The 26,607-nt window shown below is 37.4% G+C and overlaps 4 protein-coding genes and 1 pseudogene across 12 annotated transcripts in view; 2 read left to right on the top strand and 3 right to left on the bottom strand.

Annotated features, from left to right (window-relative positions):
* Positions 1 to 1,350, bottom strand: part of LOC306843618 (DNA-binding protein RFX7-like) — a 34,148-nt gene extending 32,798 nt beyond the window's left edge. Inside the window, exon 1 of the mRNA XM_079375191.1 lies at positions 927 to 1,350. Within this exon, the coding sequence (XP_079231317.1) occupies positions 927 to 1,042 (116 nt within the window). The 5' untranslated portion in view covers positions 1,043 to 1,350. The remainder of the gene's footprint in view (positions 1 to 926) is intronic.
* Positions 44 to 6,022, top strand: LOC306843630 (testis-expressed protein 9-like). 3 transcript variants are annotated; one of them, XM_079375211.1, is made up of 12 exons: positions 44 to 134; positions 2,689 to 2,813; positions 2,977 to 3,040; positions 3,209 to 3,288; positions 3,370 to 3,418; positions 3,502 to 3,578; positions 3,771 to 3,937; positions 4,034 to 4,116; positions 4,207 to 4,380; positions 4,993 to 5,127; positions 5,272 to 5,406; positions 5,520 to 6,022. In XM_079375211.1, the coding sequence occupies exons 2-12, from the start codon at positions 2,782 to 2,784 to the stop codon at positions 5,604 to 5,606; spliced, it is 1,083 nt and encodes a 360-aa protein (XP_079231337.1). In that variant the 5' UTR covers positions 44 to 134; positions 2,689 to 2,781; the 3' UTR covers positions 5,607 to 6,022. The 3 variants fall into 3 exon arrangements, with proteins under 3 accessions (XP_079231337.1, XP_079231335.1, XP_079231336.1); XM_079375209.1 differs by lacking the exon at positions 44 to 134 and adding an exon at positions 2,352 to 2,412 and having other exon boundaries at positions 5,520 to 5,724; XM_079375210.1 differs by lacking the exon at positions 44 to 134 and adding an exon at positions 2,363 to 2,606.
* LOC306843671 (calmodulin-like protein 4) lies at positions 5,932 to 7,046 on the bottom strand (annotated as a pseudogene). Its single transcript, XR_013785788.1, has 5 exons — positions 6,938 to 7,046; positions 6,809 to 6,839; positions 6,501 to 6,641; positions 6,169 to 6,357; positions 5,932 to 6,051 (listed from the first exon to the last, which is right to left on the bottom strand). The product of XR_013785788.1 is annotated as a calmodulin-like protein 4 (transcript).
* Positions 7,047 to 7,137: 91 nt separating this feature from the next.
* Positions 7,138 to 10,354, bottom strand: cln6a (CLN6 transmembrane ER protein a). 4 transcript variants are annotated; one of them, XM_079375240.1, is made up of 8 exons: positions 10,254 to 10,354; positions 10,022 to 10,178; positions 9,654 to 9,771; positions 9,473 to 9,571; positions 8,496 to 8,684; positions 8,342 to 8,397; positions 8,115 to 8,234; positions 7,138 to 7,993 (listed from the first exon to the last, which is right to left on the bottom strand). In XM_079375240.1, exons 2-8 carry the CDS (start codon positions 10,066 to 10,068, stop codon positions 7,726 to 7,728), a joined length of 897 nt encoding a protein of 298 aa, XP_079231366.1. In that variant the 5' UTR covers positions 10,069 to 10,178; positions 10,254 to 10,354; the 3' UTR covers positions 7,138 to 7,725. The 4 variants fall into 4 exon arrangements, with proteins under 4 accessions (XP_079231366.1, XP_079231365.1, XP_079231364.1 ...); XM_079375239.1 differs by having other exon boundaries at positions 9,654 to 9,774; positions 10,022 to 10,119; positions 10,254 to 10,350; XM_079375238.1 differs by having other exon boundaries at positions 9,654 to 9,774; positions 10,254 to 10,346.
* An 836-nt stretch (positions 10,355 to 11,190) lies between these two features.
* LOC306843607 (oxysterols receptor LXR-alpha-like) lies at positions 11,191 to 26,101 on the top strand. 3 transcript variants are annotated; one of them, XM_079375157.1, is made up of 11 exons: positions 11,191 to 11,341; positions 14,359 to 14,500; positions 16,263 to 16,345; positions 18,501 to 18,677; positions 18,973 to 19,239; positions 20,073 to 20,275; positions 20,610 to 20,789; positions 21,021 to 21,120; positions 21,431 to 21,544; positions 22,058 to 22,152; positions 23,178 to 26,101. In XM_079375157.1, the coding sequence occupies exons 3-11, from the start codon at positions 16,303 to 16,305 to the stop codon at positions 23,322 to 23,324; spliced, it is 1,326 nt and encodes a 441-aa protein (XP_079231283.1). In that variant the 5' UTR covers positions 11,191 to 11,341; positions 14,359 to 14,500; positions 16,263 to 16,302; the 3' UTR covers positions 23,325 to 26,101. The 3 variants fall into 3 exon arrangements, with proteins under 3 accessions (XP_079231283.1, XP_079231284.1, XP_079231285.1); XM_079375158.1 differs by lacking the exons at positions 11,191 to 11,341; positions 14,359 to 14,500 and adding an exon at positions 15,947 to 16,079; XM_079375159.1 differs by lacking the exons at positions 11,191 to 11,341; positions 14,359 to 14,500 and adding an exon at positions 15,967 to 16,068.
* The last annotated feature ends 506 nt before the right edge of the window (positions 26,102 to 26,607 follow it).

Raw genomic sequence — 26,607 nt, 5'->3', positions numbered from 1 at the left:
TTGAGAGCATGTCTGAACATGCATAAACAAGGGTGGTGGTGGTGGTGAGGGGGATGGAGGCTGAAAAATAATCGTGTCAGCGTTTTTTATTTTCGCTGCCACAAGCAGTGTGCACCAACAATGATCAATTCCAGGTAAAACTACTGACCCAAGACACGACTAGGTTGAGTGACCATGCACACAGAAGCTATACATTGTCTTCACAATATTTACTTAGTAATACAAATGCATGTTTAACGCATGCGCTACTACGCTATAAACATCATGAGCCATGGCTGCATGTCTCACGACGTCTTCATCTTTAATAGCTGTAACTAAGCACTTATCCGGTTAATTAAAACACGATTTGGATAACCGCAAAACAAACTAAAAGATGAAGAAGAGCAGCATAAATCTGTGGGATGCAGTGGTGTCCGAGGAAAGCATGCCTTTGCACACTGGCCGTTTAAAAGCTGTACCCGGCTGCTGCACGCGAGTTGTTTACCACCGCAAGCTCGCGCCCACTAAATCTGTCGCGAAACGCGTGGTCGCGGGAAATCTTTCGCGTAATCCAAGACACAAACGGACATTTCACTTTCTGTACACTTTCAAAAGAAGACAAAAGCGGCTCCATAAATAACGACTACACTGTTCATGAGACAGGCGAATTTACCCACCTCAGACTTTAACATGCATAATCTGGTCAGCCCAAAATGTCGGTGTTCAAAGCAAACCACTTTGATAAGTTAATTTATCGTTATTATAATAATGAAAGAAACGGTGAGCTTAGTTGAATACAGAGAGTTACTCCAATCATGACTCAATGTCAAGTGGAAACGAAGGACCATCTAGAATGGAGCTAATTAGGATGGAGAGCCTTCAATTCCATTAACCCACACATATCCAGCAGCACTCAATTACTGGGCAATATTTCGTACAGCGCTTACCAGATCGAGCTCTTTATTTTTAGCTGCAACGCATTGGCCTCAGTCCCTTGCAATCCTTGAACCGCGGAAGGTAAAGGTCCTACTCCAGCTCCAGACTGCTGCTGGTCATCAGCCATCACGATGCGACTCTGTTGATACGAGGATGGGGATCTAATAAGTAGGCCTTAACCTGAACCTGGAAAACGCAGCTTTCCTCCGTAAATAGTACATCACGATCACCGCCTGTTGACTTCACGCACAAATCGGACTCGACTCTAATAGATCACGCTTGTAATTCGTGGCTTGCAGTTGAGGTGACTATCCTCGCGCGTGCATCAGGAGCAGAGAAACACTTGGAGCTGCAGCAGGTTCAGAGTCAGACACTACCTCCTCTCGCTCTCTGGCGACCACTGGGGAACTGATGCTGCTGGGACCGCGCATGCGCACTGCGCACCAGCGGAAACCCACACGAGGGAGTTGCAGCGAGTTCACGTAGTTCAGAATATAATCAGTCACTCATATCTGAAGCGTAACTGGCTGTCAGTAAGGATTGATAATATCCTTCTCATTGTGTAACAAGATTCCCACCATATTCAAAGATGATGATTACGTCGTGTTTGGATTATTGTGACTCCTTGTTTTATGGTCTGCCCAACAAAGTCAAGTAGAGGTAACTGCCAAAGTCCTGAATCGCTTGCAGCTAATCCAAAATTCAGCTGCTCGTGTTCTTACAAAAAAAAAACAACCCACATCACTCCTGCACTTACATTGGCTCCCTGTCACTTATCGTATTCAGTTTAAGATTCCTGTTTTAGTTTTCAAGGCCCGTCATGGTTTAGCACCTTCCTATCTTTCTGAGTTAATTCTCCCCTGTGTCCCTGCCCGTACTTTGAGAGCTGATAATTTGCTTGCAATACCCAAATTCAGGCTACCTAGTGTGTGTGGTAGGGTTTTCAGTTTCTGCTGCCAAGTTCTGGTATAAACTACCACAAGGTCTCCGTGTTATCTCCTCACCCCAGACCTTTAAAACTGCCCTCAAAACTCACTTATTTACAATATGTTTTCTTAATTGATTGCTTGCCTTAATTTTCTGCTTTATGTTTTCTAATTTATCTGTATATTGCATATTATTGCATCTATGTCTGCTGATTGATTGTTCATGCTGTATATTATTTGTGTACACTTGTTTTTTTTTTTGCTGTTCTTGTTTCTATGTAACGTTACCTTATGTAAATTGTCCTTGGGTATTTGAAAGGCGCTATATTATATAAATATGGGTAGTTGACTAATAAATAATTGGACTGTGTCCTATGGTGTGACATGGCAAAAATAAAGTTAACAAAAAGATTTTTTATATATTAAGAAAAAATTAAAAGAATCAAGTACAATCGCCTGAACCTACACTGAACTGCATCTGACTTGAACTTGTCCTTGTTGCTTAGCAACGGTGTCTCTCTACTAACAAACAAACATGGCAGACAGCACACCCAGACCCGCGCTACCTGCTGTAAATCTAACGAAATAACATTTTCAAGTTACACCGTGTTAATTACAATTTCGCCTAAAGTACTCTGTTGTGTGTTAAATCAAATAATTTTCGTTCAATTTCAATAAAGAAAGTACTTTCTTTGCTCGTTCGGAATCAGACATGAAATTGCATATCCCTAACAGAGCAATAGCTGTCTTAAATGACCAAAATACGTAAGAAACGGCAAAGAAAGTAATTTCGAGGATAGAGAAGGATTAATAACTGCTATAATACTTTTACTTTCTTTCCAATCAGTTAAAAAAGACTCAAACGTCTTACTCAGAAAGACCTTCAAGACCCAGACCACAGAGCAGGTCTTCCTCCGCTCCTTCGAAGAAACCACCACACATGGACCTCCTAGCCAAAGAAGAAGAATACAAGTACTTATGGATTTATTACTTAAATGCACATTAGTTTATCTACGCTGCTTTGTATTTAGCTTAAATCAATTGACTGCATAACAGGTGCTATAAATAATTTAGGATTGAAGATCACATGGCAGTATTCATTTGATTTTAATTAAATTGTTTCAATTCTCCTCAGACGTCTCAATGCAGAGCTAGAAGCAAAAACAGCAGAACTTGTTCGGGAAGCAGAGAAAGTGATGGTAAGACGTGAAATATAACACAATAGATTCAGATAAGAAAGATTTGAGAGAACAAGGTGTGTGTTTTTAATCTGTAATATTTAATGTATAGTTTATAGAATGCGATATGTGTGATGTTGCAACAAACCCAGATACTAACACTGTATGTTCTTGATCATATTTTTTCAGCGGGATCAAAATGAGGTGCTCTCCAAACCAATCTCCTCCCACATCTCCATTGATAATGACTGTGATTTTGGAGTTTCTAGGTAATGGTCTTCACACTGCTTGACATAAGCATTAGCAACATCTTTTGCTGTCTGCCAGCATAACATTTTGTGTCTTATCAGGAAGGCAGATACAAAAAGAGAATCCACATCTAACCAGCCCCCTACAATGGTACAGTTCAAACAAATATCATATGAATCAGTGGAAATGTGTATTAAATGTAATTTAATACAAATTACTGTTGTGTTATGTAGATCATGAGAAACAAGAACTACTCTGCAAAATCTTCGAAGCCAAACAAGCCAGGATCGGGAAACAGAAAAAAAACCCAGTAAGTGTATTCTCAAAACTTTTATTCAAGGAAATGTGTACATACAATAATAATAATAATAATAATAAACTAATATATGTAAGATGTGATCAAATCTAATGAGATCTGGATGAATTTTGGTCTTTATTTGTTAAGTTTATATATTTGCGATGAAGATGTTTGGGTAGCATCGACAGTTTCTTCCAATTATAGAAAAGCACCACAGACTGTGGTTGATGATGTTGCTATTCCTGAAGACTTTGGGGATTTCTCACTTGCTAAAACAATCAGCATAATTGAGGGCAAAGTTAGTGATGATCTCACTGAGGAACACTTGCAGGATGACATCATGCCCAGTGCTGGAGATGAGATGGGTGCAGGTGGGTCAAAAGGGACAAATACATTCAAATATTGAATCTTATGCGCTGTTATACTATTTGCATTATTGCTTATACATTTATTTTGCATAATTACAGAAGCTCAAATCAGATTTTTGAAAGCTAAACTTCGAGTAATGCAGGAAGAATTGAGCAGACTCGCATATGAATGCAACAAGAAGGTAAGAAGTTTGAGATGTGTTCAAGGTTAGTTAATCTATTTAGTCAGTTCAAGTCACTCTTGCTCAAAATCTCTTTTTCATGTCTTGAAGGATGATGAAAACAACACATTAAGCAGTAAACTGAAGGACTTGGAGGAGGAAAAGGCAAGATTGCAGAGGACTGCAAATGTCCAACAGACTCAAGTTGAGAAGCAAAAAGCTTTAGCTGAAGAATCAAGTCGGAAATGTGAAGGTCTGCAACAGCAAGTGGCAGCACTGCAAAAGGTACTTAAACTGTTGCCAAAATATTATTAAAAGTTTGTCTCACAAACTACTGAAAAAGTGGCCTTATGTCAGGATAAGTGTTACTGATCTGAACAAAAATGTTCCTGTGATTATAAACCTCTACTCATTTCCTATAGGAAATGTATAGTATATATATACCATAATTCCTGTTAATTAGAGCTGTGCCAGGATCCAGAGCCGTGGAATTCTTGGCATGGGCCCTTTAACCCGATTAGTTCTCTGTGTGTAAAGTGAGACTATGCCACAGCTGCTCAGAGACCAGAGCACACTGCACTTGGGCTTCTGGGACAGATATCTTTGGAACTCTCCCTTCCCCTTATGATAGGGACATGGAAACTGAGTAAGGATATGGAACCACAGTAGAGTCAGATAAATCATATCAAATCATACATTGTGGAAAAAAAAATCACTGTCATCTCACTTTAAACTTAATAAAAGTATCTCATGTTTGGGTAGTTTTAGTTTAAACCATTTATTACTGCTTTAAAGATTCGACTTTTTAAACAAACAGCAAAATCTTGGATTGGAACGTCTACATCTGAAAACACAATCTGCATAATATGTTTTTTTCCCTGTGTCTATACACTCTAGGAGTTGGAAAGCATGAAGAGGACCCACAAGCAGGCAGCCAGTACCCACAGTGCAACAGAGGTGCGGTTAAATAGAGCTCTGGAGGAGGTTGAGAAGACTAAAACACAACTCAACAAACTCAAACAGAGCAGTAAGGTAATGTCATCTCAAATAATCCAGCATGAAATAAACCAAGTTAATTGTTTTGTGCAACAAAACCGTTCGCACACTACAGAAATTTTTCAGATTTACTTTTTTGTTCATTTTACATTTCTCTTCTGTTTTTGCATCTGACCTAAGGACTTAACCAGTCAGGAACAACAAAAGATTGAAACATTACAATCTGAGAACAAAAAACTGGAACGACAAAAGGCTGAGCTCATTGTGGGTTTTAAAAAGCAACTTAAGCTAATAGATATTTTAAAGCGACAGAAGGTAAGAAACCAGTTTCTTCAAAATTACTTGAATCTGTCATGTCCAATTACAGTAATATTATACCTCAATAAGTGCACTTTAAGCATTTTATGTTTATGGCTTTATTTTAAAAGATGCATTTTGAAGCGGCCAAGCTGTTGTCCTTCACTGAAGAGGAGTTCACGAAAGCTCTGGATTGGGGAAAGGATGGAGTCTCATAGGTTTCTGTTTTGTATTTTGTAAATAGAGTACAAATAGATGACGGTGTACAACAAACAGCTTACATGTCATTCATTGTTTAACAATCTTCAAACTTCATTAAAAAACATTCTGAATATCATGACAGTCAAGTTATCAACACTGCCACATTTATTCAGATTACTTCACGATTGCCATCTAGTGGTGAATACATGAATCAAGCTGTATATCAAAATAGGAGTTCTTTATTGTAATTTAATCAACTGTTATTTTATGTAAAATGTATACACAGAATACAAATCTAATTCTTGCAAGTAATTTAGTAAATAATTGCAGTATTCAGGATAAGGGGCCAACCCACTCTTCTTTACTAGTAGTCAACTGTAGGAAGTGTGACCATTCTGGTGAACTCCTCATAATAAACAAGTCCATCACGTCCAACATTAGCCTCTTTAAAAAGCGCATCCACTGAAAAATAATTAGCAGTTAAATAACAGTAACACAACACAAACAACTTTTTTCATTTCATTTCATTAGCTTTGATGAAAACATCAATGTAAACTGAGAAGATAGAATGATTTATACCTTCTTTATCAGTGAGCTTTTCTCCCAAGCCTGTGAGTTTGGCCCGTAGCTCAGAGGCCAGAATGTAGCCCTTCTTGTGTTTATCCGTCATGCGCATAGCCTCCAGAATTTCATTCTTAGGATCTTCCTGCTGCATCTGTCTGTGCATCATGGTAAGAAATGTAGAAAAATCCAACTCCCCTGTCTTATCTGTGGTAATGATACAGTAAAAGATGTATGAACTCCTAAGCTAAGAATTCAAAATTAACTACTTAGCATTTTTATTCAGTCTATGACTGACAAGGAAGACACATTCACGATTTAACGTAATGTGTTAATCATGAGATTGTTACCTATTTTGTGGATTTGCAGATGTCTGTCCACTTCACTATATGTGGGGCTTGTACCCAGACAGCGCATGACTGTAATAAGATCTTTGGCTTCAATCTTCCCCTTTCGCTTCTTGTCATAAAGTGAGAAACATTCTTTGAACTCTGCATGAGAACAAGGAAACTACATTATAAACCAATGCCACAAATTTTCTTAATGCTAATATATTGCATGTAATTTAAAAAACAAAAGACACAACAAGGTTAGTTTATTTTGCTATATTCATGGATCGTAAAGTACAAACACATTACTTCTGTGTAACACGGCTTACCATCAATCTGAGTTTGTGATAAGAATTTTGCCTGAAAAGAGAGTTTTTTAAAAAACAGTTTAGTTGAAAAAATGTTCCGAGAATCAATGAAAAATTAAATTTAGAATAGAAAAAGAACATCAAACTCACCATGTCTACACACGTTTCGGCTGTTCAGGAAAAGAGTCACTCCCTCTGGATCACCTGTAGGAACTAAAGTCCACTGCAGTGTTGATGTAATTGATAGCCTCGTTGTCATAGGAACATTGATATAGGATTCCAGCTGTCACACTATACCGTCTGCTACAATAGGTGGAGCTCATGACCACACTCAATGACTCATAACATTTATAGGGAGTACAAACTTTATTCAGATAAAACAAGGACATAAAAGCAACATTTTTACTGTAAGCCACAATAAATAAATGACTTTATTATTCAGTAAACCAAAATTACAAACATGGCATTGAATAGTTTGCCTTGTGAAGATTCAAACCTAGGCTAGATCCAACTCTTTAAAGGAATAGTTCACCCAAAAATGAAAACGGTCATCATTTACTCACACTCGAGTTGCTCTAAACCCGTTTTTTTCTGTTGAACACAAAAGAAGGCATGAGAATGTTGGTAACCGTTTTTTTTACTCTCAATACTATGGAAGTAAATGGCTACAGTCAACTGTTTGGTTACCAACATTCTTCAAAATAATTATCTTCTTTTGTGGTAAGCAAGAAACTCATACAGGTTTGGAACACCTTGAGGGTTTTGGAACAACTTTTGAGTAAATCATGACAGAATTTTCATTTTTGGATAAACAATCCCTTTTAAGTAACACTGGAACTTAAGTAAATCTCAGTTTCACTCAAAGTGCCATTAAACTTGGTAAAAGCATTATACTGGAGAAACGTCAATGAAATTTAGTTCAGATATGCTGTTAGTATTTAACTGCCTTTGATGTGTAGGGTATAGAAGGACCAAGGCTCTGGAACATAGATGATACCGGGATACTTTTTGCGCAAAACTTCATCATTCCACAGATATGCGACCCAAACCAGAACTAATCCCAGAGTAATGATGAAATTATAGAAAAGGAAACGGCCATTGCTGTCTAACACAAAGCCCATCTGCCTCTGGCGCATCACAGTGGCAACCATGGCAAAAAAGGTGAAGACATAGAGGACAAAGATCTGCCCCTCAGTAATCAGATACCTGCAGAAATAAACCACATTAATGTTTGCACTACATTAATGTTTCATTAAATATTCTGTTTCACTTGAAATTAAAACAGAAGTAAAATGGTTGTTTCAATTTGAATGAATAATTCATGTACCAATAGTACACCGCACTGGGGCCAAGTAGCAGCCAGCCTGTGTAAGGCATCTTCTCATCTTTAGCTTGTGTAAAGCAGCCAGTGAAATATAAGAAGAGGATGAGAAAGAAAGGGACATACCTATAACGATAACAGAGTGGGGATGTTTTACACACATAAATTGTAATGTAAACTTGTAAATTATAGCACAATTACAGATGAAATACGAGTATGGAAAGTATACTTACCACATGGAATGCCCTAAGTGCTCATCATAGTAATACAGAAGCTCAAAGGAATCAATCTGGAAACCACATAAAGGATTTGTTACCATTATCATAAAAAACTATGTATTCCAAAAGAGCAAATCATTTGGTTGATCTGTACATTTATCTACTGTACCAGTGAGGCAGGCTTCAGATCTTTGATAATGGGGTTTTCTCTGACAGAAAGGTGAAGCTGGTATCCACTGAGGATGAGACGATGGTTAATAGAGTCTCCTACCAGGTGTATGCTAGCTCCCATGACAAAGGTGATGATGCAGAGGTAAACTGCTGAGCGAGGAAGGGCTGTGGGACTCCGCTCAATCAGCTACAAAATGTTAAAGACAGTCTTGTTCAGTTTAAAACAACACTTTCCTAATGGAGCATGCTGCACAACTTCTTGTCCAGGCCCTTGTCATTTATAGGCTGGACTTCCATCATGTGCAATGAAACCTCTTACAAATGATTCAGAACACAGCAGCTAGACTGGTCTTCAACAAGCCCAAAGGGGCCAAGTCACCCCGCTCTTTATCTCCCAGCACTGGTTACATTATAAATGCTTCAGATATAAGCTGTTAAAGTAAAGTCGTGACGTATTGTCAAGTATGGTTACCCATACTCGAAATTGGTGCTCTGCGTTTAACCCATCCAAGTGCACACACACAGCAGTGAGTAGTGAACAAATGCACACACACACACACACACACCGTGAACACACACCCGGAGCAGTGGGCAGCCATGCTGCGGCGCCCGGGGAGCAATTGGGGGTTCGGTGCCTTGCTCAAGGGCACCTCAGTCGTGGTATTGAGGGTGGAGAGAGCGCTGGACATTCACTCCCCCCACCTACAATTCCTGCTGGCCGGGGGCTCGAACTCGCAACCTTTCGATTACAAGTCCGACTCTCTAACCATTAGGCCACGACTTCCCTACGACTTCCCTTCACGACTTAAATGAATAAATGTAAATGTCTACTTTTACTGAAATATCTAGAGCAAAAGCACATATATAAAAGGGTTAGAGGAAAGGAACATCCTATAAGAACTTCAGTTCACATTAAGGTCCACTGTGTGTAAATACATCCTTTTGTTAGTATTTTTAGTGTAGAAGAAATTGTACCTTCAGTAATAGGAATGGTGTGATGACATTATATGCCATGTGAAAATAATCTCCAACACTGGGTTTATTTAGAGGAAACCATTCCAGGGGTATTATGATCTATATAAAAAAAAATGGTTATTGGTATTAAAGAACAAAAATACATTAATGCATGTACATCTCAACTTGGTTTAACTTGTACCATAGCAATTGGCCTCCCAAAGTCCAATATCCAGTTCTGCACAGTGAAACAGAGCCAGAGGTCTGTGTGAAACTGTGACTGTGCTGCAGCTGTAGAAACTGTTTTCTCACTCCCAGCCCTGCTTTAAAACAAAGTACAGCATGTTCATTATAAATTCTAGTATTAAAATAAATTGCCATTATTTAAAAAGAAGCTATTTAAATCGCCTGCCATGCTTTTCTGCTGCCAGATGAATTTACATTTTGACAGTACAGTAAATCACAAGACAACAATGATTTGTTCAGGTAACATTGCACCATCAAATGGTGATATTAGATAATATTGCAGCATTAGAATATGAAACGCTACATTGTAGCATTCGCCCAGACCTCAGAAATGCCGATGTCAGAGCCGCAGACTGTGGTCTTCTCCGCATGGTTAAAAGATTTGTTCTTATTCCAAGACTACTTTGTATCGATCAACTCTGCTATACATTTGCATCCAAACATTCATTCAGTCAGTCACATGCCATGTCCTACACCGAAGCTGTAAAAGTTTAAATGCATTATGCGTTTCGTATATATCTTCATATACAAATTATTTTTACGATTTATATCTTACTCAGTTTCAGTTCACTTATATACACAGAGTCTAATTACTTCTTAACACGGTATTTTTGTTTATTTGAGTCACGTGACGTTCGGACCGGTTTTTCTTCAGTTATGGCTGCAGCAAAACATATAGGACTCTTACTGCCATCTGCCGGACTTCAATAATACTGACCATCAAGACTGTAAAACAGGGCTCTCCAAACTCGGTCCTGGAGGGCCGGTGTCCTGCAGAGTTTAGCTCCAACTTGCCTCAACACACCTGCATGGAAGCTTCTAGTATGCCTAGTAAGAGCTTGATTAGCTGCTCCAGGTGTGTTTAATTAGGGTTGGAGCTAAACTCTGCAGGACACCGGCCCTCCAGGACCGAGTTTGGACAGCCCTGCTGTAAAATATTCTTTGTATAAATTCGGAAAGGCGTGCTGTTTACTAGTTCTGCACTAAACTTATATATTTATGTGGCAGAAGTAAGACCAGTGTACTATTCCGAAAGCAGCCCTCGGCAATGACTCGTCTTTAAATATTTGTTTCTTTACCTTTATACACTAATCATAGTAGCCTATATAAAATAAAATATTGACTGAATATATTGAATAGATTGTACAGCATCTAAAAATATACAATTTCTCTTTCAAAAATACAGAAAACAAACTCTGTCCAAGTTAATTTTCCGTGTTGTTTGTGTACTATCCAGTAATTTATTTTACCTAGACTGCTGTTCCCTCAGTACTAATGAATCAAACGAGTACATATCGCCAACTACCGGTTACCGGTTTAGACATGTCAGATACATCTTGTTTACAATGTTGTTTTTTGAATTAATATTTTTAATTATTTAAAATGATCCTAATTTCCACAACTGTTTATAGAAAGTTAGTTATTAGACACGTTTATAGCGAGTATCCCGTCAAATATATCATTCAAATGCATCACTAAGGCACTTTTATTTTGAAGGCAGAAGACAATAACAGTCCTGTGATCGTATGAAGCCATCTTAAAGCCCTCTCTCTCCACGGCCTACCTAGGCGTTGCTCTCTCCACATCACCAGTGTAAAGTTCACCGTGCTGGATTAAACATCTTGTCATCTTCAACAAAGCGAGGTATCACTAGAAAATTAGCGTTATTTTGATTTGGTCACGTGATGTGACGAGAGCTTTGTTTACTCAGTCTGTGTAACAAGGTGGATATGCTAGCTCATGTAACTTAGCTGTCATGATGGGAGACACGTCTGTCAGTGCTAGGTGCTTAATATTACCCTGGATCAAACTACAGTTGTCCGATTTAGTCTCTCGGTGTTTAAATTGTAACTTAGTTGTAGGGGTTGTTTTGTTTATTTTGTTACACCAGTGTTGTTTTAAGGAACCCTGGTTAACAGGGTGTTTTGGCTAACTGATCACCACTAACACTACTTTTCAGTACAGTTTTATGAGTCGTAATCTACCTTGCTGATCATGTCCTGATCTTATTAGAGGCTAATCCTAGAGTTACAGTATTTAGGGTGAGGTGCAGACTAAAGCCGGCTAATTTACTCGGAAATGCGTGTGATAGAGTAGTTACAGAGTTATAGTGAGCTGTTTATACGACTGATCCGGTCCTCTCATTTGACAGATCGAGTGACCTGACAAATCTGCTGATAGTTTTTAGGATGACAGCAGTGTCACTGTTTTTAATAGATCTGTTTTCACTCCAGAATCGAAACGTAGGTGCTTGACTCCTGCCTCCAGCGACGAGCGGCAGTGTTTCCCAACAGCGCTCTGAGCAGATATTAATAATAATTAAATTAAAAAGTGATTAAACCATTTATAGAAAGACAAATCCTCTCCAAATAGAGATTAAGTAACCATGATTTAGAAACAGAGAGAGGAAGACATATACACACATGGACCGAGCAAGAGCAGAGGATCTGTAGACAACTGTGATCTACAGCAAATAGAGGACGAGAAACACTTTCTGCTGATTTGTCCTAAATATCACAATGTGAGGGAAACATCTCTCCCCAGATTTGAAGCACTGATTCCATCATTTACTGAACTTGGTAGTGCAATGTTTGCATCTCAAAATCCAGTCAGCAACCTTTGGATAGAGCCAATTCTCAGTCCTTCATTTTTTCCCGATAATCCTTTACATTTAAATGTACATCACAATGCAGAGGAAAAGATCTGCCATTATCTCAATTTCATCCAACTTTTTTAATAGCAGCACATCTATAATTACACACAACTTAATATACTGTACCCTACCTTTAACATGTCACGCTGTAAAAAAAGCACATTTAGCAGCAGTGAGTGCTTAAATTTTAGCCAATTTCAACTGTTGAGACATTATTTATTCAAGACCTGTTTGTGAGGAATACAATTATTTTAATGCAGGAGTTGGTGTGCAGTCATTGTCATCTGTATGTTTGTGAAAGAGCAGTTTTTAGCTCTGTCATGTGTCTGACAAGTTGTTTGTTTTCAGTTGTGGAGAAATGTATGCCTTAAAGACAGTACCATAAGTGTTGCACCCTGTTCATGTATAGTTCATATATAATTTACCTCTCACCCACCATTTTATACTGTGCATGAAATGGTGGGTGAATTATGTGGCCATTTTCTGTAAAAGACCTCTTTTTAGTTTTGTGATAGATGTGGTCTGTTTCAGGGTGGGAACCAACCCACGCATCGTCTCTATGTCGCTGTGCTTTTTTGTACCTATCAACAGCAAAAGCAGTTCCATGTTGAGGGTGTAAGCCAACAGTAATTTTAGACTAAATCGTATGTTGCCGCCTTGCATTATGAATCTGCATCCTATGTATAGTAAGGATTTCTTCCTCTTAATTCTCATGACAAATTTAGAGGAAGCTTGTACAGAATTGGAAAACACCACTTCCTAAAACAAGCTGAATCTTAACTTGAACCTATTTCTGGGTTTGAATCTTTCAGGCAGCACTTTGCGATAAACACATTGAAAAAAATAACACATTGCAAATGAACTGTTTCTTCTGAAATAAAGTAGTCTGGATTATTCTTGTTTCAATTGTTCATTGTCACTTTCCGGCTATCATATCTGCCAGCAGATGAGCTGACTCTTGATCTGGCAGATGTGGAGCATACTGGTTTACAGGACAAAGGTAACAGCCCACTGATAAGTGCAGAACATTGGACACTGAAAGAAGCCTTCCATTGGTTTACTTCAGGTCACGTTCAATGTGATTTTAATGAGCGTTTAATTCAAATAGGATCTATACAATTCATTGAACCCTTGAACAAAGGGGAATTGAGACAATGACAGGATTCTTTCTCCTTTTTACAACTGAACCATTGTCATTTCTTACAGCTGATATAATGCGTGTCATGCAATTTATGAACAAAATCTGTTTCTTTAGAATCTTGCAAAGTATATATATATTAGAAATGGTTGTTTATAATTGTTTATTATCTGGGGCTGCTAAGAGTTTCAGACTTCTTATGGTTTTATAGTTGCTGTTTCAATTTTATTTGTTTTATTTCCTATGTTTTGTACTGCTGGTGACATAACCTGGACTTTGATCAGTTTTTGCCATAGCTGTAATCGTGGGATGAGGCATGTCGGGGTTGTCTCCTGGTTGACATTATTCTGACTGTTTAAGCACAAACTTTTTATGATGTCTAGTGTTATTACAGCTTGTTTTAATTCCATAAATGCAGAAATAATATCAGTTTTACAGAATGTCATAATTTGAGTGGTGAATAGGTTCTTTAAGTGCCTATTTTTTTTATTGCACAAAGCGTTTCCACTGAGATGTTTTTTGTGCATCTGTTCAATGACTCCATACCTTTCTAAATTCCAAGATGTGTAAAAGATGTGCTTTGGGAGACACACTTACAAGAGCTCAGGCCTCTGTGGGGATTTCACAGCCATGTGAACGAACGCTAGTAACCTCTCATTTGCCCTCTTGCTCTTTTTTTCTCCCTCCTTTTTTCCTCCTCTCCCTCTCTTACTCACTCACCCACCTTCTCTTCTGTCATTCTTTCCAGTTGCTTGTTTTCTCACTTGCTTTCTTGTTTTATCAAATCCTTTGGACAACCTCAGCATTGGAGCTGTACAACCTCCAAACAGAAGTCAGACTCTTGTTTTTCTCTCTTTGCTTTGCTGTCAGTCAAGCTGCAACACAGAAGAGTCTATTATAGGAGAGAAGTTTCCTCTGATGGCATCCAGACTCTTGGAGAGGATAAACATGATGTGCTGCTAGTGACGCAGAGAACAACATGGACAGACAATAACAAATCGTCACGCTAGGGGTAAGTGGAGGTCTCACTCACAATAACTTATTCTGCTGCTTCAACTCACTTTATATCAGGGGTGTCCAATCCTGTTCCTGGGAGCCGAGTTTAGCTCCAACACACTTGCCTGGAAGTTTCTACTAGTTAGTCTGAAGACCTTGATTAGCTGGTTCAGGTGTGTTTAATTAGGGTTGGAGTTAAACTCTGCAGGACATTGGCCCTCCAGGAACAGATTTGGGCACCCCTGTTCTGTAAATAGCAATGTGATTTTATTGTATACAGAAAGGATTTAACTTTTTTAACTTTTAGTTTACTGTAATGCTTAAATCCAAGTTTATGTCCATAGTTAGATGCGTATCTTTCAGTTGTTAGGGTGTGTAAACCTGCTGTGTAACAGACTAATTCATATTTTTTAACTGATCGGTTTGATATATCAGCATTACGATGTGCAGATATTGAAATTCTGGCATACAACAATTAAGCTGATCATATTTTTTTATGTTATGACCAAAAATATAAATCTTATATTACTTTTACAGCTGTTTAGAGAAAAAAAAATTAGATAATTAAATAGTTATGCTTCAACTGAAGTTAGGTATTCTGTATGAATTAGAAAATAAGTGCAGTTATTTTAATGAATTTTTTTTGTTTGTTTGTTTGGTCTGAAAAAAAGTTTACTGTGCATTTTAAAGTAAGTAGTGAATACTAGTGGATTTCTTCATATCTTCATCAATGTAATTTGTTTTAGGAGGAGCTGGAATGCATTTGGCCTGTCAATTAAGGACATTGATATTAAAAGAAGTTACCCTTAAATGTCTTTTTTGTTTTTCTTAAGTAGTATTTTATTTTTGTGAGTCATGCTTTTTTTTTCTTAAAGCTGATGAAGTCAAATTGTAGAACTGAATCAGCATATTTTGCTGCATTTTAAGGCGTGGTCACATTTACCCTTGCATGGCAAAATTTCCCAGGCAAAGAAGAGAGGACCTGTGGTTGTGGACTGCCCACACATAGGTCACTGGCTGACCAAGTAACTTGCTGTTTGGTCAGAGCTGTGATTTTACATGTCAAAAGACTTTTCACTCAGTGAAATTTAACAACCATTGGAAGTCTATTAGGAAAATTACTTTACATTAACAAATTACTTTGCCCATTGACTTTTGTCACACCAGAGTTAGTGTGATTGAACCTTTATAAAAAAAAATACTGTCCCCAAATCAGATATCCCTGTTTTTGAAAATGTTCTTAAAACTCTCAAAGCAACACCCACGAATAACCAGTCTTGACCAATTCTTTTTGCACTTTCAATTCCTATTCTCAAGTAGGTAGTTCGTACAGCATGCTTAATTGGCAAAAACATACATTCACTTTGACGAATATTTCTCAATAGTATTTTTTTTTTTTTTTTTTTTTTTTGCTGTGCACAGTTTTGCTTAAGAAAAATTCCCATGATGTGAAAGGGTGACTGTGTAGTTTTTGTTGGCTTTGCATACAGAAGTGTGACTACTTAAGGAACTGTACTGGCAGTCATCAGTGAAGATCAGCATTGCGTGCGTACCACTGCTGCCCATATTACGTGTGTTGACTTTGTACGTGTCAGGTGTGTCATTGCATTTTGAACACGCTGTGCTGCTTCCTTTTTTACTTTGTAGATGGTTTTGATTCAGTATTGAATTTTATATTCAAAGATGGTATCAGTTTGAGGCAGTTTTTGTGACAATATTATTAACAGAATCAGGCAGCCTTTCGATACTTCAGCTTTGGCTTTTATTGTTCTCTGCAGGTGCAGTCTTGGTTCGTTATGACAAGTGTCTGTGTGGAAGATGTCCACCCTTTCTACGACTGATATCACTGATGTTGGTCATGGTAAGACTCTCGTTTTTCTTGTACTAGAATGTGAAATATTCACATACTGGATTAAAATCAGAAGTTGCCAGAACAGATTTGACCACTTTAGTCACACATATAAATATATGCATGTCATTGCATTTGATAATAAAATATCAAACCAAGTGGCTTTTATTTCTAAGAAAAATAACACAAGCTTTACTTTACAACATATTTCATGAAAGGTTTTGTGAACTTTAGTAACTGATTTCATAAACCAACTTGAATCACCTTGACCCCAGTTATTTAAAAGTAATTGCAATATTCAGTCAGAAAAGTGTTATTAGTTATTGGGAGATAATGTTTGAATTTATTGCATGAATAACAAAATATCAAACCTGAGAAATTGTTTTAGTGTTGCTTAAAGGGACAGTTCTGTCAGTTCTATCATTTTCTTGCTGTTCCAAACCTGTATCACTTTGTTTATTCTGTGAAACTAAAATACGATATTATGTATTAAGTGAGTTTATTTATTTATTCTTTTGAATACAAAGGAACCCAATGGTAACCAAAACAATTTGGTTGATGACAAAATTTTAATTTTGGTGTCCGAACTGGGAGTTCACGATTGGATTTATATAGTTAAATTAAAGCATAAGCTTAGCATGATTAATAAAGCTACCATTTGTGAAAAGCTATGTTTTATATAAAGATGTGGTTAGAAACATATAAACCATGTTTAGGGTGTTTTGATGTAATAAAAAAAAAATCAATCAATCAATTATCCAATTCATACATAAAAATATGGGTCAGAGATGCAGCTAAAAGTTTTCAAGATATTTTCAACTATTTGCAGGGTTCTTAAGTATTTTCCAGGTCTGGAAAAGTATGGAAAAAAGAAAGCAGAGTATGGAAAAATATGTGTTTCCAGACTTTTGACCCTATTTAGTTTTTTAATAATAGAAAATTAAGAATTTAATGACAATAAATTGATCGTACAAGAAGTGAGGTTTCATGGCAGCTGTTTAGTGATTCTTATTCTTTAGTGATCGTCAAATGAATGAACAAATTCATTGTACACTTTTTCATTATGCAAAATGCAGGTTATAAGCATTTTGGGTTTAGCAGCATTGCCTCAAGGGTCTTTGCCAAAAAAAAAAAAAAAAACTTAGCATATAGGACAATGCACATGGAGCCACCTTTTGTGCCATCAGCCCATTTCACTGTGTGGTTTCTTGGCTGCCGCAGACTATGCATTAAAGAGACCTAAGACCTTGAAAGATGGCATATTGCCACAATGAACTTGGCAATTTTTATGCCATCAGCCCATTTCGTGCCATAGTTTCTCCACCGCCACAGAGGGTGTGTTAAATCTCGGTTAATTCATGTGCATCCGTGCTATCATTTTATTCATAGTAAGATGGCTGTGATGCACAAAGGTTTTATAAAACTAGAAATTGTAAAGCGTTAGCATGCAAAACATTCCCATGCACATGTGAATAGTTTCTTGAGGGCACAAAAAAGTTTCTTGTGTGCATGTAAAAGTCTGTATTTTTTTATTTTTATTTTATTTTAGGGACTCTTGTGTGTTATTTGTGTTAAATCACTGAAAAACCCTGAGAAAATAAAAATATTTACAGATGACTGTACTATATATCAAATATAAAGCTGAAAATAATGCTAAATGAACCATTTATGTTAAAGGGATACTCCACCCGGAAATGAAAATTTTTGACATTAATCACCCCCATGTCGTTCCAAACCCATAAAAGCTTTGTTCATCCTCGGAACACAATTTAACATATTTTGGATGAAAACCGGGAGGCTTGTAAATTGCACTGTCAAGGTCCATAAAAGTATGAAAAGCATCGCCAGAATAGTCCATCTGCCATCAGTGGTTCAATCTGAATTTAATGAAGTGACGAGAACACTTTTTCTGTGCAAAGAAAACAAAACAACTTTATTCAACAATTCGTCTCCTCTGGTTCAGCGTAGCGCCATTTTAGAGAATATCCGCTGGACGCAAGCAGCGTATATTTTGGATGTGTTTGCATTTGTGTGTAAGGCCATATTTAAAAGTATCTACAAAAAATCTAGTGGGTATTTCTAATTGACTAGTTGGTTGTTTTGAACGCCTTGTTAATAATCAGACCCAGCTGTAATAGAACTGTGTGTTGTTGGTATGTGTGTACAGGGGACTCTCTGTGCTGTGCCAGTGAAGAGGGCCCTTCAGCAGCGACAGCAGAAGTGAAACAGGAGACTCTCAGTCACACAGCCTCATACAGCACCTCACACAATGAGCTGAACGACGAGCTGCTCATGGAGCCCAGCGACATCAAGATGTACCCCACAGAGGACACACCTGCACCAGGTGAGACTGAATAACTGGAGGATACTTCTGAACTCATTTCATAGATAAAATACTTCACATTGCTAGTGTAAAAGGATTTAGATAATGCAGAATTGAACTTTACCTATTACATAACATGTGACACGTGACTTTTTTCATGTCAGTTTGACTATGTGATTATGTGTGGATGAACTGACCTAACTGGTTAAGTGAACACACATGCACTCATTTATAAGTTTGTAGGGTATTAACTCATGATTTATTTGTATATGAAGCTTTGGATTTGGAAGTGTTTCTGTCCTGTGTGTTTGTGCAGAAGGTCAACCAGTCAAGAGAAAGAAAGGCCCTGCTCCTAAGATGTTGGGGAATGAGGTGTGTAGCGTATGTGGAGACAAAGCATCTGGCTTTCATTATAATGTGCTGAGCTGTGAGGGCTGTAAAGGTTTCTTCAGACGCAGCGTCATCAAAGGAGCGCAATACACCTGCAAAAATTCAGGCCGCTGCGAGATGGACATGTACATGCGGCGCAAGTGTCAGCAGTGCCGTCTGCGCAAGTGCAGGGAGGCCGGCATGCTGGAGCAATGTGAGTGACACTCTTTGACCATCAGCACTAGGCTGTTTTTGAAAGAAGTTTCTTATGCTCACCAAGGCTGCTATTATTTGATCAGGGCTGCGTTTCCCGAAACCTTCTTAATGCTACGTCGTTCTTAAGTTGTACCTTAAGCTGTACCTTATCGTTAATATGTGTTTCCCGAAACGTTCTTAGTTAAGTATACCTTCTGTAAGTCATTCTTTCGTAAGGTTGGTCTAGACCACTCTTAGCTATACCTTAGTGCTGTTCACAGTTCACTCCGCTAGTGGCCACCACTGTGCAAAAAGCTTCTTCACATTTCAGTCGATACGATTGTAATTCTGTGGCAAGACAAAGTGCAGAACCACATAAATGTAGTTTATTCCTGTGATGGAAAAGCTGAATTTTCAGCAGCATTTACTCCAGTGTCACATGATCTCTCAGAAATCATTCTGATATACCGATTTGGTACTCAGAAAACATTTCTAATTATTGTCAATGTTGAAACCACTTGTGCTGCTAAATATTTTTGTAGAAAACATTATACTTCTCAGGATTATTTCATGAATGGAAAGTTCAAAACAACAGCATTTATTTGAAATAGAACATTTTGTGACTTTATGCATCCTTACTGAATCAAAATATTAATTTTATGAAAAACTTTGGAACATCAGTGTATAGTTTGTTCACCTATGTCTGGTGTTTTCATTAAACATGAATGTCACAAGCAGTCCATACAGCTGCCATCCAATCTTTCATCTGATCTGTTATGATATGTTCATATGACATTGTGATCATGTAGTGCCTTATCAAACTATTAGCAGCTTTATCTCTGTCTCTTATAGGTGTTCTGTCAGAAGAGCAGATCCGACTAAAAAAGATGAAAAAACAGGAAGAAGAGACGGCACGTACCTCTGCAGTGGCAACACCCAGCCCTGCTCCTGAGATGCCCCCTCTGCCTCCTGAACAGCAGGAGATGATCGAAAAACTGGTGTCCATGCAGAAACAGTGCAACAAACGCTCTTTTCTCGACCGGCCCAAAGTCACTGTAAGTGCATTTAAGTGAGCCTTACAAGTTTGATTTGAAGTAGACAAAAACAGTAATTTGTTGATTTTAAAATGGAATAGTCTGACTGAAATCATACTTGTCTGGTTTTTGTGAAGTCTGACTAAAAGGCCTTTTACTATTGTAGCTCAGCTTTGTAAAGCATTTAATACGTTTATTCAACTACAGTTGCCATTTACATTGTGCATTTGCTCAGAAAGATGTGTATTTAATCCTTCAAATATCCAGTTATGCATTGTGCCATGTAGATTCAATCTTTCTGAATCTGTGATGCATTGATTCTAAAAAGTTTACATCAGGATCTGTTGTTTTTTAGCCTTGGCCACAAAGTCAGGACCCACTTAACCGAGAGGTTCGACAGCAGCGGTTTGCTCATTTCACTGAGCTGGCCATCATGTCTGTGCAGGAGATTGTAGACTTTGCTAAACAGCTGCCTGGCTTCCTGGAGCTCACCCGAGAGGACCAGATCGCCCTGCTGAAGACTTCAACTATAGAGGTTAGACTTGACTGACCCTTAACACACATTGTTTTCGGTCATGTTCTGTTGCTGTTCTTGTGTACGCAGATGGAGCACTGTTGTTTGGCAGACTTGTTTCTGCTGTTATTTTGTAACACAAAGTACTTTAGAAAAAATGCCACCAGGTGACAAATGTTGTTTCTGATAAAAACTAAGTACAGCCTGTACTGCTTGTTTAACGTAGCTGCTGAACTGTCTTTTCTCCTGTAGATCATGCTGCTAGAGACTTCCAGACGTTATAACCCAGCGATAGAGAGCATCACCTTTCTCAAAGACTTCAGTTATAATAAGGAAGATTTTGCCAAAGCAGGTACTGGATGAAATTATTATATGGGTTCTTGTTTTAAACATTCCTGATGTTTACAAGGAAGAAGAATATGATTTGTCATAGCTATGGCTTACAGGCATGTCTAATTTGCATTGTTATTCTTATCTCTAATAAAGAAAGTAAAATCACGAAAATAGCTATATTGTGAAATGCATTCTTATCGTTAATAAAAAATTCAATTCTTTTATTTTGGTAATATAGGATACCCCCCCCACAGTTTAAGCCTTATGAATATTTAGTTTTTGTTGTTCATGCCCTAAAATGATCTCTGTCGTCTCTGGATCGTCTGCAGGGCTGCAGTTTGAGTTCATCAACCCCATCTTTGAGTTTTCAAAAGGCATGAATGACCTCCACCTGGATGAGGCAGAGTATGCTTTGCTCATCGCTATCAACATTTTCTCAGCAGGTCAGTTTGACACAAGCACCTATTTTATATTGTTTGTCTTCTGGTGAGTCTTATCAGGCATTTATTTGTCCCTATCCCTGTTTAGAAATATCAGTGCGCCCAATTTTCAGAGGAGAAGAAATAAAAAAGCATTAAAATAATTATAAGTACAATGAGCTTTATAACAGCACAAAACCTCCTGCTATAGAGTATTTGTAGCTTGCTATTACGGATTTCTAATAATTAAGCTTTGTTTGAGTGTCATAAAGGGTTTAATAAAATGTTATGTTTTGAAAGGGGAAAGCCATTTTTAATAACCCATTAGATTTAGTAGATTCTAATTAGAGATTGGCATCTGGTGTGCTGCTGGTTTATTTTGAGAGTTTTTTAATGATCCATCCTACAGTAATTCCCAAGGCACTTTCTCACAAAACAAATGAAATGCAGCATCATTCTTATTCATTTGTGTCAATCACTCTTGCTATTCTTGTCTGGTGTGTGTGTGTGTGTGTGTGTGTGTGTGGTGGGGGTCAGACCGACCAAACGTGCAGGATCACGAGTTAGTGGAAAGACTACAGCAGCCATATGTAGACGCTCTCCACTCTTACATCCGAATAAAACGACCCAATGTGAGTATGATTTACCTTAGAGGCCAAACATAACTCTTAAAGAAGAAAAATTAGTGCTAAAAGAATATCAGTGTTTTAGTAGTGTTTGTTCGTTTGCAGTTTGTGGTCAGTTAGATTTTTTTTTTTTATGTTTTGAAAGAAGTCACAAAGGCATGCCAAGACTGCATTTATTTGATTAAAAAAATACAGTAAAACAATAATATTGTGAAAAATGTTTGTATTTAATATATTTTAAATTGTTTTTAAATTTATTCCTGTGATGGCAAACTTAATTTTCAGTGTCGCATCATTATAATATGCTGATTTGGTGCGCAAGAAACATTTATTATTATTATTATCAGTGTTGAAAACCAATGTGCTGTTTTATATTTTTGTGGAAACAGTGATCTTTTTCAAGATTTTTTTTTTTTAATTAATAATTTTTTTTATATTTAAAAGGAACTCTTTTATAACATTATAAATGTTTATATAGCATCATAAATGTTATAATTAAAAGAAAATCTTACTGACCCCAAATTTTTGAGCGGTAGTGTATCTATGTAAGGTTATAGTAAATATATTAGTGTTTTGTCTTAGCACAAAGACATTATATATTTTGCCCGTTTTGTCCTTTTGCGTCCAGTTGGTGGCACTGATGAATCTACCTTTGCACCAACTACTTATAACAATTGACTAACCAGTTTTATTTTAATATTATTTATGTACTATTATAGCATTTATTAATATTTTAAATTAGCTGTTATTTTAATATTTTCAGTTTAATTTTAGTTTGATTGATTTTGTCACGTGCTTGTCATTTCTTTTAAATATTATTAATATAAATTTTATATAAATATAAATTTGACTAATTTCTTTTTAGATTTTTTTTATTTGTTTTTCTAAAATTTATATTTTTTTTCAGCTTTATTTCAGTTAACAACATGTTTTAGTAGTTTTAGTTAGCAATAACAACACTGTATAACTGATGAAATTTTGCTATTACTATGTATTCCTAATCATCTACTGCTCATTAATCCCCACCAAAGGATCATCTGATGTTTCCCCGGATGCTGATGAAGCTGGTCAGCCTACGCACACTGAGCAGCGTCCACTCAGAGCAAGTCTTCGCTCTGCGCCTGCAAGACAAGAAACTCCCACCTCTGCTTTCTGAAATTTGGGATGTCCACGAGTGAGCCGGCGCTCCGCCTCTAGGACAGAATGAGCCAGTGTCAGGGAAACATGGGTGGGCAGCGGTCCTCTACAGACAGAACACAGGGTCATGATGTCCTTAAGGGCGGAAATGTCTCCCACTGTCACGAGAAGCCTGCTTTTATCATTCTCTTCCTTGACTTCTATATTTTAGACCCAGTGGTCAGTGAGCTGCTTCCTTTGACTGTGCTATTGATAGACTGTATGGCCAGAAGTAGCTCAGGGAACGTTCAGGACAGATAATGGTTATTTGACCATGGTCATTAGAGCTTGGGCATCGGGATGGGTTTGAATTCAGAGACTGACTTGCTAGAGTGAGCAGCCACAAACAATGTGGTTATGATTTTTTTTTAGTCATTGTTGTTGTTTATACCTAATGTTTCCAATACCAAAAGCTTTGAGAAGGTTTTGGCAATGGTTTCTACTTTCTAACTAACAGAAGAAGCGGTCTTCAAGGATCTTCATTACAGAACGGTAGTTTATTTACAGTGTTTTTTGTGATTCCACTCTGGCTGATTGGTTGGAAATGGCTGATAGCCATTTTTTTTACATGCATAGATTATGCATAGCAATGAGTAACACAGTCTTCTGTTAGTACAGACTGTACTCATGCGCTCATTTTTATTACATGATCTTTGACATGCATTTAGTCTCTAATTATGTTAAAACGCAATCTTCTATTAACACCCAGAGGTTTTTATGGACAAAATCAATCAGTGCTTTACCAGTGCAAGCCATTCAGAGCCCATGTTACACTGATCCAGCACATTACAACGTACACAAGGTATTCTGTTTTCTGCTGGTTGGAATATTCAGAAGAACTGACAAACCAAATGTCCTGATTTTATGAGGTTGAACGTACTGCAGATGTATTCTGCACACCAACCCAATGTTTTGGAGTGGTTAAAAGTGGTTATCAGTGTAGCAAATGGTTGGCTGGGATCGGTAAGAGCCACTGTTGTTGTTATCCCGAGTCAGTGTACTGCTCAACTCACAGCGACTACTGAGATGCATAGATAGATAGATAACCTTCAAGTGTGAAGCCTTCTGAAAACTTAATGCAGACCATGATTATTCCTTTTCCATTACATTATCATGTGTAGTTACTGCAATCTCCAACTTAACATGCTGTAGTTTCTTTTTTTCTTTTTTTGACTTATCAGTTCTACTTGGAGGGCTGATGTTGTTTGACAATTCATTCTCGAAAACATAACACACACACAAACTAAATCTTAGTTTGATGCCTATGTCTTGATCAATGTGTCATTTTTGTCCCTGAATACAAACCACAAACGAACAGTACAGAAATATATATCTTCCGAAATCAGTGGTTGAAATTTCTCATAGAAAATAACTATGGCCATTATTGTTGTACTTGATTTTTTTAAATAAATAATATCATTGTTATATTTAGTTCTATATACATCCATTCTTCAATGAGGATAGTTCTGTCAACTTTTATTTACACATACTAAATAATTTAATTTAAATCTTTAATATTCCTTTTTGTGTTCTTTTTTTTTTTTTGCAATTATCTAGCAGTCTGTTTTAACAGTTTTGTTGTACCTCACTTTTATATTATGATGATATTCAGATAGTCTGAATGCACACAGAATAAAACCTGTCCCATCCACATCAAGAGAGATTGGCAATGTATGCGAAACAACCGTATTTTGGTATTAAATTTAACTGGATCTCAGCAGTAGCTCTGAAAAAAGGGTCTAGACAAATGAGTGTAACGTCTTATTATGCACCATAACAATGCAAATATCCAGTGTGGCCATGTACAATTCAGGTTTTACGGATCTTAAGAACCACTTTTATGATAGGCATGGGTTGTGAATCAATTCTAGAATTTAACATTTCAAAAATAAGCATCAATTCTATGGTTGACTAATACAGTTGGTTTGCTGTGGCATTTTTTGCCCTGACTGTGCATATTGTTGAGACTTTGTTTGCTACATCAGATGCTGATGCGTACGGTTTTATACCAGCTTTCTGTCAGCTAGTGAAATTGCTAAATGCGCATTCGTTTTCCTCAAGATCTTTCTGATTTCTGATTAGGCTCATTTTATTCTAAGTCGTTTCCCATCTTTCAAAAGGGCTTGAAAAGACAAGTGTTTCAGTGCAGTTCAAACTCAGACTGAAACTTGGTATAGAACCCACTGAAAGACATACATTGTTAAACCTCAATGATCTTCCTGATGATTTGTCATTGCTTATCGTCTGGTTGTGCACATATGAAGTGTGATGAGGGCATAGACAAATTCTAGTCATCACCAAAATGAGCGTTTACTCCCGCTGCTCTAAGCTGTTTTCTCCAAACTGAAATGATAAAATGATTTTCTAACGATGTTATTACATTAGGCAGAGTGTGATGCAAAGTTGATTGTAGTTCTAATTTATTTGTACCCTCTCAGCTCAGTGGACCTCAATGCTCTGATTAACATTAGTCTTCAACAGAGAGTCATGGAAGGATGACATCATAGAAATGCAACCTTATGTTTTAACGCCTTAAGTCCTTGTATGTATACTGCTTTATATGTATAAATTAAAAGTAGACTAAATTTATTGTTCTGTGAGAGTATATATTTATCTGACAAAAATGCTGAAAAACCTAGATGACATAAAGCCTATTCTTTATACAGAAATACATTTACCTGAAACAGGGAACCTCCGAATTGTTTCTGTCTTTTTATTACTCTGCTGTTTTTAATAGATCAGGGTTGACCCTGTAAATAAATACTGAATCTGAGCTTACAACATTGGTGTCAGTGATCTGTCTATTAGCATTTGTGTTATGTAAGCATCTCTCAGCATCCTACTTTAAGGAAACATGAGCTTCCGACGTAAGCATATTGTGTTTGTTTACTCGATCAAACCCTCTGAGCAATATTTAAATAACACCCTCCAAGTCATTGCACGTCAGTTTGCGCCTGTGCAATCTTACAATTTGAGCCACTCTCTTGCACATAACCAATGTTTTCACTTTTAACCTCGGTCTAAGTTATTGTTAAATAAACGTCAGAAAAGCGCCAGTTCACACGTCTGACTGGAAGCCTAAACGTGAAGGCGTGTCCCCTCTATATGACGGAATGGTACAGTCCAGCCTCCAGCTGTATGCGGAACTCACGCTCGGCTCATACGGTACTGATGGGAAGTCCGATTCTTTTCTCCGAATCGGTTCTTTTGAACACTTCGTTTCAATAAACCGGTTCTTTGTTCTTATCGTTCGTCATTTATTATATTTCCTACCAAATGCAATCT

The sequence above is a fragment of the Barbus barbus genome (assembly GCF_936440315.1).
Source record: "Barbus barbus genome assembly, chromosome: 2".
Taxonomy (NCBI): Eukaryota; Metazoa; Chordata; class Actinopteri; order Cypriniformes; family Cyprinidae; genus Barbus; species Barbus barbus.
Note: the sequence above shows the minus strand (reverse complement) of the source record. Positions and strands in the feature narration are given on the sequence as shown.

What these genes read in the sequence shown, in the direction of transcription:
- cln6a (XM_079375239.1), bottom strand. Translation starts at nt 10,068, where the DNA reads ATGCGGAGAAGACCACAGTCTGCGGCTCTGACATCGGCATTTCTGAG. An exon ending in TTGGGAGGCCAATTGCTATG is followed by an intron (nt 9,572 to 9,653) that starts GTACAAGTTAAA and finishes TTTTTTATATAG; the next exon opens with ATCATAATACCCCTGGAATG. An exon ending in CCCAGTGCGGTGTACTATTG is followed by an intron (nt 7,994 to 8,114) that starts GTACATGAATTA and finishes TTATTTCTGCAG; the next exon opens with GTATCTGATTACTGAGGGGC.
- LOC306843607 (XM_079375157.1), top strand. Translation starts at nt 16,303, where the DNA reads ATGTCCACCCTTTCTACGACTGATATCACTGATGTTGGTCATG. An exon ending in TGAAGACTTCAACTATAGAG is followed by an intron (nt 20,790 to 21,020) that starts GTTAGACTTGAC and finishes TTTCTCCTGTAG; the next exon opens with ATCATGCTGCTAGAGACTTC. An exon ending in TATCAACATTTTCTCAGCAG is followed by an intron (nt 21,545 to 22,057) that starts GTCAGTTTGACA and finishes GGTGGGGGTCAG; the next exon opens with ACCGACCAAACGTGCAGGAT.
- LOC306843630 (XM_079375209.1), top strand. Translation starts at nt 2,377, where the DNA reads ATGGCAGACAGCACACCCAGACCCGCGCTACCTGCT. An exon ending in GGAAACAGAAAAAAAACCCA is followed by an intron (nt 3,579 to 3,770) that starts GTAAGTGTATTC and finishes TTCCAATTATAG; the next exon opens with AAAAGCACCACAGACTGTGG. An exon ending in TGGAGATGAGATGGGTGCAG is followed by an intron (nt 3,938 to 4,033) that starts GTGGGTCAAAAG and finishes GCATAATTACAG; the next exon opens with AAGCTCAAATCAGATTTTTG.